General features: G+C 41.2%; 1 protein-coding gene across 2 annotated transcripts in view; it reads right to left on the reverse strand.

Moving 5' to 3' along the window:
• STRN (striatin) overlaps positions 1-15,356 on the reverse strand; it is a 574,950-nt gene that overhangs the window by 389,908 nt on the left and 169,686 nt on the right. For both annotated transcript variants that reach the window (XM_053711828.1, XM_053711827.1), the window contains exon 2: positions 14,869-14,972. In XM_053711828.1, the coding sequence (XP_053567803.1) occupies positions 14,869-14,972 (104 nt within the window). The remainder of the gene's footprint in view (positions 1-14,868; positions 14,973-15,356) is intronic.

Consider the following 15,356-nt stretch of genomic DNA (forward strand, 5'->3'; position numbering starts at 1 on the left):
TTCCTTAGAAAATAATATACTGCAACATACCTCTTTGCAGGTGAACCTGCCCGCTGTCCCCTGATCTGAAGTTACCTCACTCCTCACAATGGCCGAGAACAGCAAATGGATCTTAGTTACGTCCGCTAAGATCATACAAAAAACTCAGGTAGATTCTTCTTCAAATTCTGCCTGAGAAGAAAACAACACACTCCGGTGCCGTTTAAAATAGCAAACTTTTGATTGAAGATATAAAAAACTAAGTTTAATCACCACAGTCCTCTCACACATCCTATCTATTAGTTGGGTGCAAGAGAATGACTGGGTGTGACGTAGAGGGGAGGAGCTATATAGCAGCTCTGCTTGGGTGATCCTCTTGCACTTCCTGTTGAGGAGGAGTTAATATCCCATAAGTAATGGATGACCCGTGGACTGACTACACTTAACAGGAGAAATTATTCTGTTTACCAATCATTTTAACCGACCTATCCTGAGGTAGGGCATGGCCCTTACCTCCTGTAATATCAGAAATGATCTCCTTCAATTCTGGCCCAAAAAGGGTCTTACCTTTAAAGGGAATAGCTAAAAGCTTATGTTTTGATGACACATCAGCAGACCAAGATTTGAGCCTACAATGCTCTACGTGCTAAAATAGCAAATCCTGCATTTTTTGCCGCTAATTTAGCAATTTGAAAAGCGGCATCAGTAATATAAGAATTAGCTAGCTCAAGAGCCTTAATTTTATCTAGAATGTCATCTAATGGAGTCTCAACCTTAGACTCTTCTAGAGCCTCAAACCAAAATGCTGCTGCAGTAGTTACTGGAACAATGCAAGCAGTAGGTTGTAAAAGAAATCCCTGATTAACAAATTATTTTTTTAGTAGACCCTCTAATTTCTTATCCATAGGATCCTTGAAAGCACAACTATCCTCAATGGGTATAGTAGTACGCTTAGCTAGGGAAGATATAGCTCCCTCTACCTTAGGGACCGTTTGCCATGAGTCCCGAATGGTATCTGATACAGGAAACGTTTTCTTAAAATTAGGAGAGGGAGAAAACAGTATACCTGGTCTATTCCATTCCTTAACAATTTCCAAAATTCTCTTAGGAACCGGAAAAACATCAGTGTAAGTAGGAACTTCCAAATATTTATCCATTTTACACAATTTCTCTGGAGGAATCACAATAGGATCACAATCATCCAGAGTCGCTAAAACCTCCATAAGCAACAGGCGGAGGTGTTCAAGCTTAAATTTAAATGACATAGCATCAGAATCTGTCTGAGACAAAACATTCCCAATCAGAAATTTCACCCTCAGAAAGTAATTCCCTGATCCCCAACTCAGAGCACTGTGAGGGAACATCGGAAATAGCTAATAAAGCATCAGAGGATTCAGTATTTACATTAATACTTGACCTACTGCGTTTACCCTGCAACACTGGTAATTTAGACAATACCTCTGTAAGGGTAGTTGACATAACTGCAGCCATCTCCTGCAGAGTAAAGGAATTAGACACACTAGAAGTACTAGGTGTCACTTGTGTGGGCATAAAAGTTTGTGACACTTGGGGAGAATTGGATAGCATATCCTGATTCTCTTCAGACTGAGAACCATCCTTAGGCACACTTACTTTATTTAAAATATGCTTTTTACATTGTAAAGCCCTTTCAGTACAAAAGTTACACAATGTTAAAGGGGGTTGCACAATAGCTTCTAAACACATAGAACAATGAGAAAATCAATGGCAGACATGTTGAACAGACTAGTAATACCACAAAAGTCGTTAAAAACTTATTTATAGCATAAAATAAACATTAGAAAAAACGTGTACTGTGCCTTTAAGAAAAGAAAAAGTGAACAATTTTTCCAAAATGCACAAAAAACGTTAAACTATTCCCAAATTTAACTTAATATCGTTGGTTAAAGGGACAGTCTACACCAGAATTTTTATTGTTTTAAAACATAGATAATCCCTTTATTACTCATTTCCCAGCATAAGCAACACAGTTATATTAATATACTTTTAACCTCTGTGATTATCTTGTATCTAGGCCTCTGCAAACTGCCCCTTTTTTCAGTTCTTTTGACAGACTTGCAGTCTAGCCAATCAGTGCCTGCTCCCAGATAACTTCTCGTGCACGAGCACAGTGTTATCTATATGAAATACGTGAACTAACACCCTCTAGTAGTGAAAACTGTTAAAATGCAATCTGAAAGAGGTGGGCTTCAAGGTCTAAGAAATTAGCATATGAAAATCCTAGGTTAAGCTTTCAACTAAGAATACCAAGAGAACAAAGCAAAATTGGTGATAAAAGTAAATTGGAAAATTGTTTAAAATTACATGCTCTATCTGAATCATGAAAGTTTATTTTGGCCTAGACTGTCCTTTTAATCCAAAAATTACTGCACCCAGAAGCAAGGGCAGAAATAAGGCTTTAGAAGTACTTATATCAACATGTAGTCAAAAGATAGATAAAAATACACTCTGCATCTCGCCACAGCTCTGCTGTGGCCCCTACCTGCCCCCAGGGTACTTTGAATCAAGTTTCCAACCATTCAGACCAGCTACACAGTCCAGGAGCCACCGAGTTACTGTTTGCTGCTACTAAGCCTGAAGAAATTGCGCCAAAATAGGCTCCGCCCCTTAAGGTCAAAAGTTGGAGTAGGCCCAAACAACACCGCATGGAAATGCAGTTTTGCACTAAAGTAAAAATACACACACAATACAACCCTCAAGCATAAAACCAATAAGTTTTAAGTGCCAAAAAAAAAAAAAAAAAACCCATAAAACATCGTTTTATATATTGTCTCCCATGTCACATAATGCCCAAATATCAACTAATGATAAATATAAAATAGGGACTCCAGTAACACCCCTCTTATTAAAATAGGTTTTACTGCTTACCCCATTCCCATACAGGGAAATAATGCCAGCCAGTTCTGATACACCAAGTCTCCTCAGAAAAAAAAGGCTGCACATACCTTAATGCTGCTTGTAGCATGAAACCGGTCTCCACACTGAAGATGTCTCATGGTTACCTTCAGAAGTCTTGTGGGAACCAGCGTGGATCTTAGTTACAAATGCTAAGATCATCAAACCTTAGGGCAGAAATCTTCTTCCATATCCCCCTGAGGAAAAACAGAATTTATGTTTACCTGATAAATTACGTTCTCCAACGGTGTGTCCGGTCCACGGCGTCATCCTTACTTGTGGGATATTCTCTTCCCCAACAGGAAATGGCAAAGAGCCCAGCAAAGCTGGTCACATGATCCCTCCTAGGCTCCGCCTTCCCCAGTCATTGACCGACGTAAAGGAGGAATATTTGCATAGGAGAAATCATATGATACCGTGGTGACTGTAGGTAAAGAAAATAAATTATCAGACCTGATTAAAAAAACCAGGGCGGGCCGTGGACCGGACACACCGTTGGAGAAAGTAATTTATCAGGTAAACATAAATTCTGTTTTCTCCAACATAGGTGTGTCCGGTCCACGGCGTCATCCTTACTTGTGGGAACCAATACCAAAGCTTTAGGACACGGATGAAGGGAGGGAGCAAATCAGGTCACCTAGATGGAAGGCACCACGGCTTGCAAAACCTTTCTCCCAAAAATAGCCTCAGAAGAAGCAAAAGTATCAAATTTGTAAAATTTAGTAAAAGTGTGCAGTGAAGACCAAGTCGCTGCCTTACATATCTGATCAACAGAAGCCTCGTTCTTGAAGGCCCATGTGGAAGCCACAGCCCTAGTGGAATGAGCTGTGATTCTTTCAGGAGGCTGCCGTCCGGCAGTCTCGTAAGCCAATCTGATGATGCTTTTAAGCCAAAAAGAGAGAGAGGTAGAAGTTGCTTTTTGACCTCTCCTTTTACCAGAATAAACAACAAACAAGGAAGATGTTTGTCTAAAATCCTTTGTAGCATCTAAATAGAATTTTAGAGCACGAACTACATCCAAATTGTGCAACAAACGTTCCTTCTTTGAAACTGGATTCGGACACAAAGAAGGCACGACTATCTCCTGGTTAATGTTTTTGTTAGAAACAACTTTCGGAAGAAACCCAGGTTTAGTACGCAAAACCACCTTATCTGCATGGAACACCAGATAAGGAGGAGAACACTGCAGAACAGATAACTCTGAAACTCTTCTAGCAGAAGAAATTGCAACCAAAAACAAAACTTTCCAAGATAATAACTTAATATCAACGGAATGTAAGGGTTCAAACGGAACCCCCTGAAGAACAGAAAGAACTAAATTGAGACTCCAAGGAGGAGTCAAAGGTTTGTAAACAGGCTTGATTCTAACCAGAGCCTGAACAAAGGCTTGAACATCTGGCACAGCTGCCAGCTTTTTGTGAAGTAACACAGACAAGGCAGAAATCTGTCCCTTCAAAGAACTTGCAGATAATCCTTTCTCCAAACCTTCTTGAAGAAAGGATAGAATCTTAGGAATTTTTATCTTGTCCCAAGGGAATCCTTTAGATTCACACCAACAGATATATTTTTTCCATATTTTGTGGTAGATTTTTCTAGTTACAGGCTTTCTGGCCTGAACAAGAGTATCAATGACAGAATCTGAGAACCCTCGCTTTGATAAGATCAAGCGTTCAATCTCCAAGCAGTCAGTTGGAGTGAGACCAGATTCGGGTGTTCGAACGGACCTTGAACAAGAAGGTCTCGTCTCAAAGGTAGCTTCCATGGTGGAGCCGATGACATATTCACCAGGTCTGCATACCAAGTCCTGCGTGGCCACGCAGGAGCTATCAAGATCACCGATGCCCTCTCCTGATTGATCCTGGCTACCAGCCTGGGGATGAGAGGAAACGGCGGGAATACATAAGCTAGTTTGAAGGTCCAAGGTGCTACTAGTGCATCTACTAGAGTCGCCTTGGGATCCCTGGATCTGGACCCGTAGCAAGGAACCTTGAAGTTCTGACGAGAGGCCATCAGATCCATGTCTGGAATGCCCCACAATTGAGTAATTTGGGCAAAGATTTCCGGATGGAGTTCCCACTCCCCCGGATGAAATGTCTGACGACTCAGAAAATCCGCTTCCCAATTTTCCACTCCTGGGATGTGGATTGCAGACAAGTGGCAGGAGTGAGTCTCCGCCCATTGAATGATTTTGGTCACTTCTTCCATCGCCAGGGAACTCCTTGTTCCCCCCTGATGGTTGATGTACGCAACAGTCGTCATGTTGTCTGATTGAAACCGTATGAATTTGGCCTTTGCTAGCTGAGGCCAAGCCTTGAGAGCATTGAATATCGCTCTCAGTTCCAGAATATTTATCGGGAGAAGAGATTCTTCCCGAGACCAAAGACCCTGAGCTTTCAGGGGTCCCCAGACCGCGCCCCAGCCCACCAGACTGGCGTCGGACGTGACAATGACCCACTCTGGTCTGCGGAAGCTCATCCCCTGTGACAGGTTGTCCAGGGACAGCCACCAATGGAGTGAATCTCTGGTCCTCTGATCTACTGGTATCGTCGGAGACAAGTCTGTATAATCCCCATTCCACTGACTGAGCATGCACAGTTGTAATGGTCTTAGATGAATTCGCGCAAAAGGAACTATGTCCATTGCCGCTACCATCAAACCTATTACTTCCATGCACTGCGCTATGGAAGGAAGAGGAACAGAATGAAGTATTTGACAAGAGTTTAGAAGTTTTGATTTTCTGGCCTCTGTCAGAAAAATCCTCATTTCTAAGGAGTCTATTATTGTTCCCAAGAAGGGAACCCTTGTTGACGGAGATAGAGAACTTTTTTCTACATTCACTTTCCACCCGTGAGATCTGAGAAAGGCCAGGACAATGTCCGTGTGAGCCTTTGCTTGTGGAAGGGACGACGCTTGAATCAGTATGTCGTCCAAGTAAGGTACTACTGCAATGCCCCTTGGTCTTAGCACCGCTAGAAGGGACCCTAGTACCTTTGTGAAAATTCTTGGAGCAGTGGCTAATCCGAACGGAAGTGCCACAAACTGGTAATGCTTGTCCAGGAATGCGAACCTTAGGAACCGATGATGTTCCTTGTGGATAGGAATATGTAGATACGCATCCTTTAAATCCACCGTGGTCATGAATTGACCTTCCTGGATGGAAGGAAGAATTGTTCGAATGGTTTCCATTTTGAACGATGGAACCTTGAGAAACTTGTTTAGGATCTTGAGATCTACGATTGGTCTGAATGTTCCCTCTTTTTTGGGAACTACGAACAGATTGGAGTAGAACCCCATCCCTTGTTCTCCTAATGGAACAGGATGAATCACTCCCATTTTTAACAGGTCTTCTACACAATGTAAGAATGCCTGTTTTTTTATGTGGTCTGAAGACAATTGAGACCTGTGGAACCTCCCCCTTGGGGGAAGCCCCTTGAATTCCAGAAGATAACCTTGGGAGACTATTTCTAGCGCCCAAGGATCCAGAACATCTCTTGCCCAAGCCTGAGCGAAGAGAGAGAGTCTGCCCCCCACCAGATCCGGTCCCGGATCGGGGGCCAACATCTCATGCTGTCTTGGTAGCAGTGGCAGGTTTCTTGGCCTGCTTACCTTTGTTCCAGCCTTGCATTGGCCTCCAGGCTGGCTTGGCTTGAGAAGTATTACCCTCTTGCTTAGAGGACGTAGCACTTGGGGCTGGTCCGTTTCTGCGAAAGGGACGAAAATTAGGTTTATTTTTGGCCTTGAAAGACCTATCCTGAGGAAGGGCGTGGCCCTTGCCCCCAGTGATATCAGAAATAATCTCTTTCAAGTCAGGGCCAAACAGCGTTTTCCCCTTGAAAGGAATGTTAAGCAATTTGTTCTTGGAAGACGCATCCGCTGACCAAGATTTTAGCCAAAGCGCTCTGCGCGCCACAATAGCAAACCCAGAATTTTTCGCCGCTAATCTAGCCAATTGCAAAGTGGCGTCTAGGGTGAAAGAGTTAGCCAATTTGAGAGCATGAATTCTGTCCAAAATCTCCTCATAAGAAGAATCTTTATTGAGCGCCTTTTCTAGTTCATCGAACCAGAAACACGCTGCTGTAGTGACAGGAACAATGCATGAAATTGGTTGTAAAAGGTAACCTTGCTGAACAAACATCTTTTTAAGCAAACCCTCTAATTTTTTATCCATAGGATCTTTGAAAGCACAACTATCTTCTATGGGTATAGTGGTGCGTTTGTTTAGAGTAGAAACCGCCCCCTCGACCTTGGGGACTGTCTGCCATAAGTCCTTTCTGGGGTCGACCATAGGAAACAATTTCTTAAATATAGGGGGAGGGACGAAAGGTATGCCGGGCCTTTCCCATTCTTTATTTACAATGTCCGCCACCCGCTTGGGTATAGGAAAAGCTTCGGGGGGCCCCGGGACCTCTAGGAACTTGTCCATTTTACATAATTTCTCTGGAATGACCAAATTCTCACAATCATCCAGAGTAGATAACACCTCCTTAAGCAGGGCGCGGAGATGTTCCAATTTAAATGTAAATGTAATCACATCAGGTTCAGCTTGTTGAGAAATTTTCCCTGAATCTGAAATTTCTCCCTCAGACAAAACCTCCCTGGCCCCCTCAGACTGGTGTAGGGGCACTTCAGAACCAGTATCATCAGCGTCCTCATGCTCTTCAGTATTTTCTAAAACAGAGCAGTCGCGCTTTCGCTGATAAGTGGGCATTTTGGCTAAAATGTTTTTGATAGAATTATCCATTACAGCCGTTAATTGTTGCATAGTAAGGAGTATTGGCGCACTAGATGTACTAGGGGCCTCCTGTGTGGGCAAGACTGGTGTAGACGAAGGAGGGGATGATGCAGTACCATGCTTACTCCCCTCACTTGAGGAATCATCTTGGGCATCATTTTCTCTAAATTTTGTGTCACATAAATCACATCTATTTAAATGAGAAGGAACCTTGGCTTCCCCACATACAGAACACAGTCTATCTGGTAGTTAAGACATGTTAAACAGGCATAAACTTGATAAAGTACAAAAAAAGTTTTAAAATAAAACCGTTACTGTCACTTTAAATTTTAAACTGAACACACTTTATTACTGCAAATGTGAAAAAGTATGAAGGAATTGTTCAAAATTCACCAAAATTTCACCACAGTGTCTTAAAGCCTTAAAAATATTGCACACCAAATTTGAAAGCTTTAACTCTTAAAATAACGGAACTGGAGCCGTTTTTATAATTAACCCCTTTACAGTCCCTGGTATCTGCTTTGCTGAGACCCAACCAAGCCCCAAGGGGAATACGATACCAAATGACGCCTTCAGAAAGTCTTTTCTATGTATCAGAGCTCCTCACACATGCATCTGCATGTCATGCTTCCCAAAAACAAGTGCGCAATAGAGGCGCGAAAATGAGGCTCTGCCTATGATTAGGGAAAGCCCCTAGAGAGTAAGGTGTCCAATACAGTGCCTGCCGGTTATTTTACATAATTCCCAAGAATAAAATAATTCCTCAAAGCTATGAAGTATAAAATATGCTTATATATCAATCGTTTTAGCCCAGAAAATGTCTACAGTCTTAAAAGCCCTTGTGAAGCCCTTTTTTTCTCATGTAATAAAAATGGCTTACCGGATCCCATAGGGAAAATGACAGCTTCCAGCATTACATCGTCTTGTTAGAAATGTGTCATACCTCAAGCAGCAAAAGTCTGCTCACTGTTTCCCCCAACTGAAGTTAATTCCTCTCAACAGTCCTGTGTGGAAACAGCCATCGATTTTAGTAACGGTTGCTAAAATCATTTTCCTCTTACAAACAGAAATCTTCATCTCTTTTCTGTTTCAGAGTAAATAGTACATACCAGCACTATTTTAAAATAACAAACTCTTGATTGAATAATAAAAACTACAGTTAAACACCAAAAAACTCTAAGCCATCTCCGTGGAGATGTTGCCTGTACAACGGCAAAGAGAATGACTGGGGAAGGCGGAGCCTAGGAGGGATCATGTGACCAGCTTTGCTGGGCTCTTTGCCATTTCCTGTTGGGGAAGAGAATATCCCACAAGTAAGGACGACGCCGTGGACCGGACACACCTATGTTGGAGAAATAGTACGCACCAGTACCCTTCAGAAGTCTTGTGGGAACCAGCGTGGATCTTAGTTACAAATGCTAAGATCATCAAACCTCAGGGCAGAAATCTTCTTCCATATCCCCCTGAGGAAAATAGTACGCACCAGTACCATTTAAAATAAAAAACTACTTGATTGAAGAAACTAAAACTAACACCGCACTTTACCATGTCTTCCTAGTATAACACAGGCAAAGAGAATGACTGAGGGTGGAGGGGAAGGGAGGGGCTATATATACACTCTGCATCTCGCCACATCAACACTTATTTTAACAAAGAACGAATATACTCCATTTTAAATAAATAAGGGGATTTATCAGTGTCAATATCTGAGGCAGGATCTTCTGAATCAGATAGATCCTCATCAGAAGGATAATTCAGTATGTTGCTGGTCATTTGAAATTTCATCAACCTTATGAGAAGTTTTAAAAGACATTTTACGTTTATTAGAAGGCGGAATGGCAGACAAAGCCTTCTGAATAGAATCAGAAATAAATTATTTTAAATTTACAGGTATATCTTGTGAATTAGATGTTGAGGGAACAGCAACAGGTAATTAACTACTACTGATGGATACATTCTCTGCATGTAAAAGTTTATCATGACAACTATTACAAACCACAGTTGGAGGTATAACTTCCATGAGTTTACAACAAATGCACTTTAGTAGAGCTGTTATCAGGCCGCAGAGTTCCAACAGTGATTTCTGAGACAGGATCAGATTGAGACATCTTGCAAATGTAAGAGAAAAAAACAACATATAAAGCAAAATTATCAATTTCCTTATATGGCAGTTTCAGGAATGGGAAAAAAATGCAAATAGCATAGCCCTCTGACATAGAAAAAAGGCAGGAGGCAAAAAAGAATGGGGTCTTAAATAAAGAAAATATTTGGCGTCAAGTATGATGCACAACAAACAGAAAAAATATTTTTTGGCACCAAAAACGTCCGGAAACATAGATGACGCAACCTTGTGAAAGGATCCGGCATCAACTAAGACGCCAGAAATGACGAATTTGCGTCAACAAACGTAACTCCGCGCCAAAAAATCTTGCGCCAAGAATTATGCAATGAACTTTAGCATTTTGCGCCCTCGCGAGCCTAATTCTGCCTGCAAATTTGAAAATGACAGTCAAATTGAAAAAAAGACTATACCCCAGGTAAGAAATACATTTTCCTAAAAAAATACATTTCCCAGATATGAAACTGACAGTCTGCAAAAGGCAATATACTGAAGCCTGAATCATGGCAAATATAAAGTACAATACATATATTTAAAACTTTATATAAATGCATAAAGTGCCAAACCATAGCTGAGAGTGTCTTAAGTAATGAAAACATACTTACCAGAAGACACCCATCCACATATAGCCAAACCAGTACTGAAACAGTTATCAGTAGAGGTAATGGAATATGAAAGTATATCATCGATCTGAAAAGGGTGGTAGGAGATTAATCACTACGACCGATAACAGAGAACCTATGAAAGATCCCTGTGAGGAAAACCATTGCATTCAATAGGCGACACTCCCTTCACATCCCTCTGACATTCACTGTACTCAGAGGAAACGGGCTTCAAAATGCTGAGAAGCGCATATCCACGTAGAAATCTTAGCACAAATTTACTTCACCACCTCCATAGGAGGCAAAGTTTGTAAAACTGAATTGTGGGTGTGGTGAGGGGTGTATTTATAGGCATTTTGAGGTTTGGGAAAATTTGCCCCTCCTGGTAGGATTATATATCCCATACGTCACTAGCTCATGGACTCTTGCCAATTACATGAAAGAAAGTGGTAATGGCAGGAAAAGAAATTAGATTGAACCTCCAAGGCACTTCTAAGACATCTATTATCTCCGCCTGAGGACCCCTGGACCTCGACCCATATCTGGGTAGCTAGGTATAGAGACGGGACGCCATGAGATCTATCTCCAGTGTTCCCCACCTGTCAGAATGTGGATCGCTGACAGCGAAAAAAATATTCAGCATCAAACTTACATGACACTGATTGTATATCCCCTATAAAAAAAAAAAAAACTATCTTCAAACAAACATGGTTTATAAACTCAAAGGGGGCTAAAAGTGTTTAACCAGCTAAAAACAGCTGATACATAACAGCTATGGCTACTCGTTACTACAGGGAGAACTACATTACCACTTCTAGAGCTTGAAACTGCAACCCTGACGTTTAGACATATACTGCAGCTAGGCTACTTAGAATCAGAGCCATCTCAGCAGTAGATACCAAAAACGGTTTAACAGACCTGCCCCCCAGAGAAATTGAATCTTTGACAACAAACTCCCTGCTCTGTTCTCAGGAGGATAATGCAGGGTCACATGACAAAACATCGGCAACAGGCAGAAAACGGTGCCGCTCCGCAAGAACTAAGAAGAAAGGCGGAGACATCTGAAAGGCGCGCAGAGTGCTCAATTAAACCTCCCGTTCTATCAGAACAGCCAACTACCCAAAAACACTGCTCCAAAAAGTTGCAACCTTACTCTAGAAGCAGAAGGCATTAAGAATAAAACAAAAAATGACTTGAGGAGAAAGCTGCGCTTTTCATACAATGAGCGCTTCCAACACACCAAAATTATATAAGGAGCACTCGCTGCAAATCTATAGCCGTGCGCTTTCTTGCAGGGACCGATAAACAAAATAAAAAACACAGAGCACAAATCATGTGAAAAAAAAAAAAAGTACAAAACACGTTTTAAATACCTGAAACCATGAAGTCTAAAATTAATACACAGACTGATGCCATGTAGCGAAAAAAAAAAAAAGGAGTAAACTGGGGTAAACTGTCTCTAAATGTCACCGAGTGCCTGCACCCTGCCATAATAGATATCCTAGCTAGAATATACACTGACCCAAATAATGTCTGCAGTTTAAAGTGCACCATCTCCCATCCTTAGAAGATAAAAGGCACTTACCTGCATCTAGCCGTCCGGCAGGAGGACAGCCTACCCAGCGTGAGAGGATGCTGCTTCTCACATAGGCCTGTAGAAGAAAAGAAAGAGTAAACTTACTCAGGTGTGCTGTACCAGGGCAGCAACATGTTAGAAAAACGCAGCAAAGAACAATTTACAAGTTCCTAACTGCTTTAAAGCCACCACTGCCCTACTAAAGAGATTGACATGGACTACGGCTACACCCCAAGAAAAAAAACACAGAGCAAACTTGCTCTGCTTAAAAAAATAAACTCTTGACTGAAGAATCAGACACCAAGTTTACCACCTCCTTGCAACTGATACAAGCACAGAGAATGACTGGGGGCTGTGGGTAAGGGGATTGGTATTTAACAGCTTTGCTGTGGTGCTCTTTGCCGCCTCCTGCTGGTCAGGAGTGATGAAAAGAAAAAGAAAAAGAAAAAAAAGAAAAAGAAAAAGAAAAAAAAGAAAAAGAAAAAGAAAAAGAAGAAAAAGAAAAAGAAGAAGAAGAAAAAGAAAAAATGCCCAGCAGACTGCACATAGCTTTTATTGTCTAGCTTCAAAAAGCCAATTTATCTCCAGTCTCTGCTGCAATGGTAGCATCCAATCCAGGTCCAAACAAAATATTTCCCTGGAATAAGCAGGACATAAGACTGCTGCTGTTGTGTATATAAAAGCAGGCCACAAATTGAGCCATAAGGTTCTTTAACCAGACCAATCATAGCAGCATTAATCGCAATGATGCAAGACTTTTCAAGAGCTACATCAGACCTTAAATGGTTTACATTCTTGACCAACTTAAAGCAATCCTGAAAATTTTCAAAGGAAGCTTCATGGTAAATAAAGTCAGAAGTGTATGCTACACTGACAGCTGGATAAAAACAGAACCTGACAGCTGAAAAGTTCATCTGTGAAGGCTTCCATCTATCAAATCCTTGAAGGAGGATATGTCCTCTAAAGGCATGACAGTCCATCTAGCACCACCTTTGGAATAGATTCCCATACCGACAATTTTTCAGAGGTTTAAGGGAACATGTTGAGGAACAAAACAAATGGATGGTCAGAAACCGAAACCAGTACAAGGAAGGTAATTGGCTTCTTTGGAGCAGCCATAAAGAACTCAATCTTAACAGATTGTCTGTAGTTGGAGGATTCTCAGCCTACAAGGCTATTAAAAGAGCATATGTATGTGCTCCAACCTGAAATTAATGGACACTTCTGCCACTCCATCAGCAGAAGGGTTTTGTCTTTTGAGTTTCTGAATAATCTTCTCCATAAGAGGAGGATTCTGATCCCACTTTACACCTGAACAGTGCAAGGTACCTAAATTGGTCCCTCCATAAGCATGTCCCTGATGAGCCTATGGCTTGCAAATGGGTTTTTTCCCTCTTTGCTTGCGTTAGCGCTTATCTGGTGGAGGTATGACAGCCATTGGTTCTGACATTTTAGAGTGGATATATCGCTTCAGGTCATTAGAGAGGTCTTGGGGATAACCATGGCGGGCAGTAAATCCTGGAGCACTCTGCTGCACATGCAACGCTGCATTACCCTATCTAGGATTAGAAATAGACTCAGCACATAATTTGCATAATTTAATGGGGTAAATGTTCTCCCCCACAGGTCCAGAAAGGCTTCTGAATATCCGAGAGCCTGCTGAGGACAGGAGCTCTGGCATGTGCTAAAGCAGACAGCAGTAAATTTGAAGACACTATACCTCAATTCTGTGAGTACACAAAAGTGCTTAAAACTGCATGTGGTGTTATCTGGTGTATGCGACTATGACCCCAGGTTGTGTAAAACGTATGTACATTATCATGGTAATAACCCACAGGCTATGAAGACGCATACCTGTCAGCACCTTTGTCTTCCAGTAAAAAAAGGCCCATCTAAGGCAGTGCAATCATAGTGTCCAGCATATGTAAGCACTAGCACACTGTGGTCTGTGTTTTGGTGGTCTGTGTTTTGGTGGGCTGGGCTTTAATTCCAAATTTAAAAAAAACAAAAAAAAACACAACACACCACAAACATTCTTATGCTCTCTTGATACAGAACATTCAGAAATCAGATAAATTAAAAGGGGCAGTAAAGATGGAAGGTTATTGCCTTCAGTGAGGCAGAACTGCTAGCTAAATGGGGGGGAAAAGCAAAACACACACACACACACACACACACACACCAGGGAATGTACAGGACGACGGCCGGAGCAAGCTGGGCAGTTTGAAGAGAACATTTATATAAAGATACACTTCTAAAAAGCAGCTGTACATTAAGTTTAGCATTTAATTAAAATCTGTAAACCTTTAAAAAGACATTTACTGAGCCTTTAAATGGACAGTAAGTGTTAAACTACTTTTATATGGAGGGGAAGAAAATGTTAAGGCACATACAACGTAATGCATCCAAGTTGACACAGAATCATATGTTTATATTTTAAATTTGCCTTTTAAATGTCACATCCTGGAAGAGTCCGACACACCCATTCCAAAAAAAAAAAAGTTTTTCTTGTAATCTGCTGTTGCGGTGCAGACAAGCAGAGACAGACATGTGGCGCCATTCACTTGTGCTTGCCACAATGTCTTGCATGAACGGTAGCTTCCTTCATTCTGTATATTTATACTGTTCTGTTGACATGAAGGAAGCTACCGCACATACAAGGCATCACCGCAAGTGAGCGCTATAGCAAGTAAATGGTGCTACAGATCACCTCCTGGTTGGCTGCACTCCCAGAATATTACAGGGGGGGGGGGGGGAGGTTCTGCATTGGGGCAGGCAGATGACCCTTCCAGGACAGAGAATAAATAAAAAAATAAAAAATAAAAAAAAGGTACATTTAAAATATAAAAACCAAGAAATTGAACTAAATTTTAAATACAGAAAAACTTTAACGGTGAGGTGACAAGATTAAATCTCACCCACTTACCTTTCCTGTTTTAAAGCATATTCTAACATCTTTATTCTTCTAACAAGATCCTTTTTTAAATTCTCTTGTCCTTTTCTCTCTCCTTGCAGGAACGCTATCTGAGCCTAGAAAAACAAATGAAGATTTATGAATAGAAATCTATTTTTGAGATTCTATACAAAAACTGAAAACAAAACTGTAAACAATTTATTCATGTTTTAGATTCAAAATTATAGTTTGTGATATCCTTTAGAGAGACGTTTTTTAAAAATCCAGTCTGCTAATTCTCCTAACAGGCTAGATTCCCATTCCTGAGCAGATGCATGTCAAAGATGAACAAGACATCTCAAGCAGGAAACCCCAGCATACTACAGTCCTGTATTACCCTTTATGTTCTGGCCTGTTTAATTCTCATACTCAATTTTACATTAAATAATCTATGTTAAGGGGACAGGAAAATACAAATTAAGTTTAATGATTCAGATGGAGAGTTGTTTAAAAAGTGCATG

This window comes from Bombina bombina, chromosome 4, assembly GCF_027579735.1.
Source record: "Bombina bombina isolate aBomBom1 chromosome 4, aBomBom1.pri, whole genome shotgun sequence".
Taxonomy (NCBI): Eukaryota; Metazoa; Chordata; class Amphibia; order Anura; family Bombinatoridae; genus Bombina; species Bombina bombina.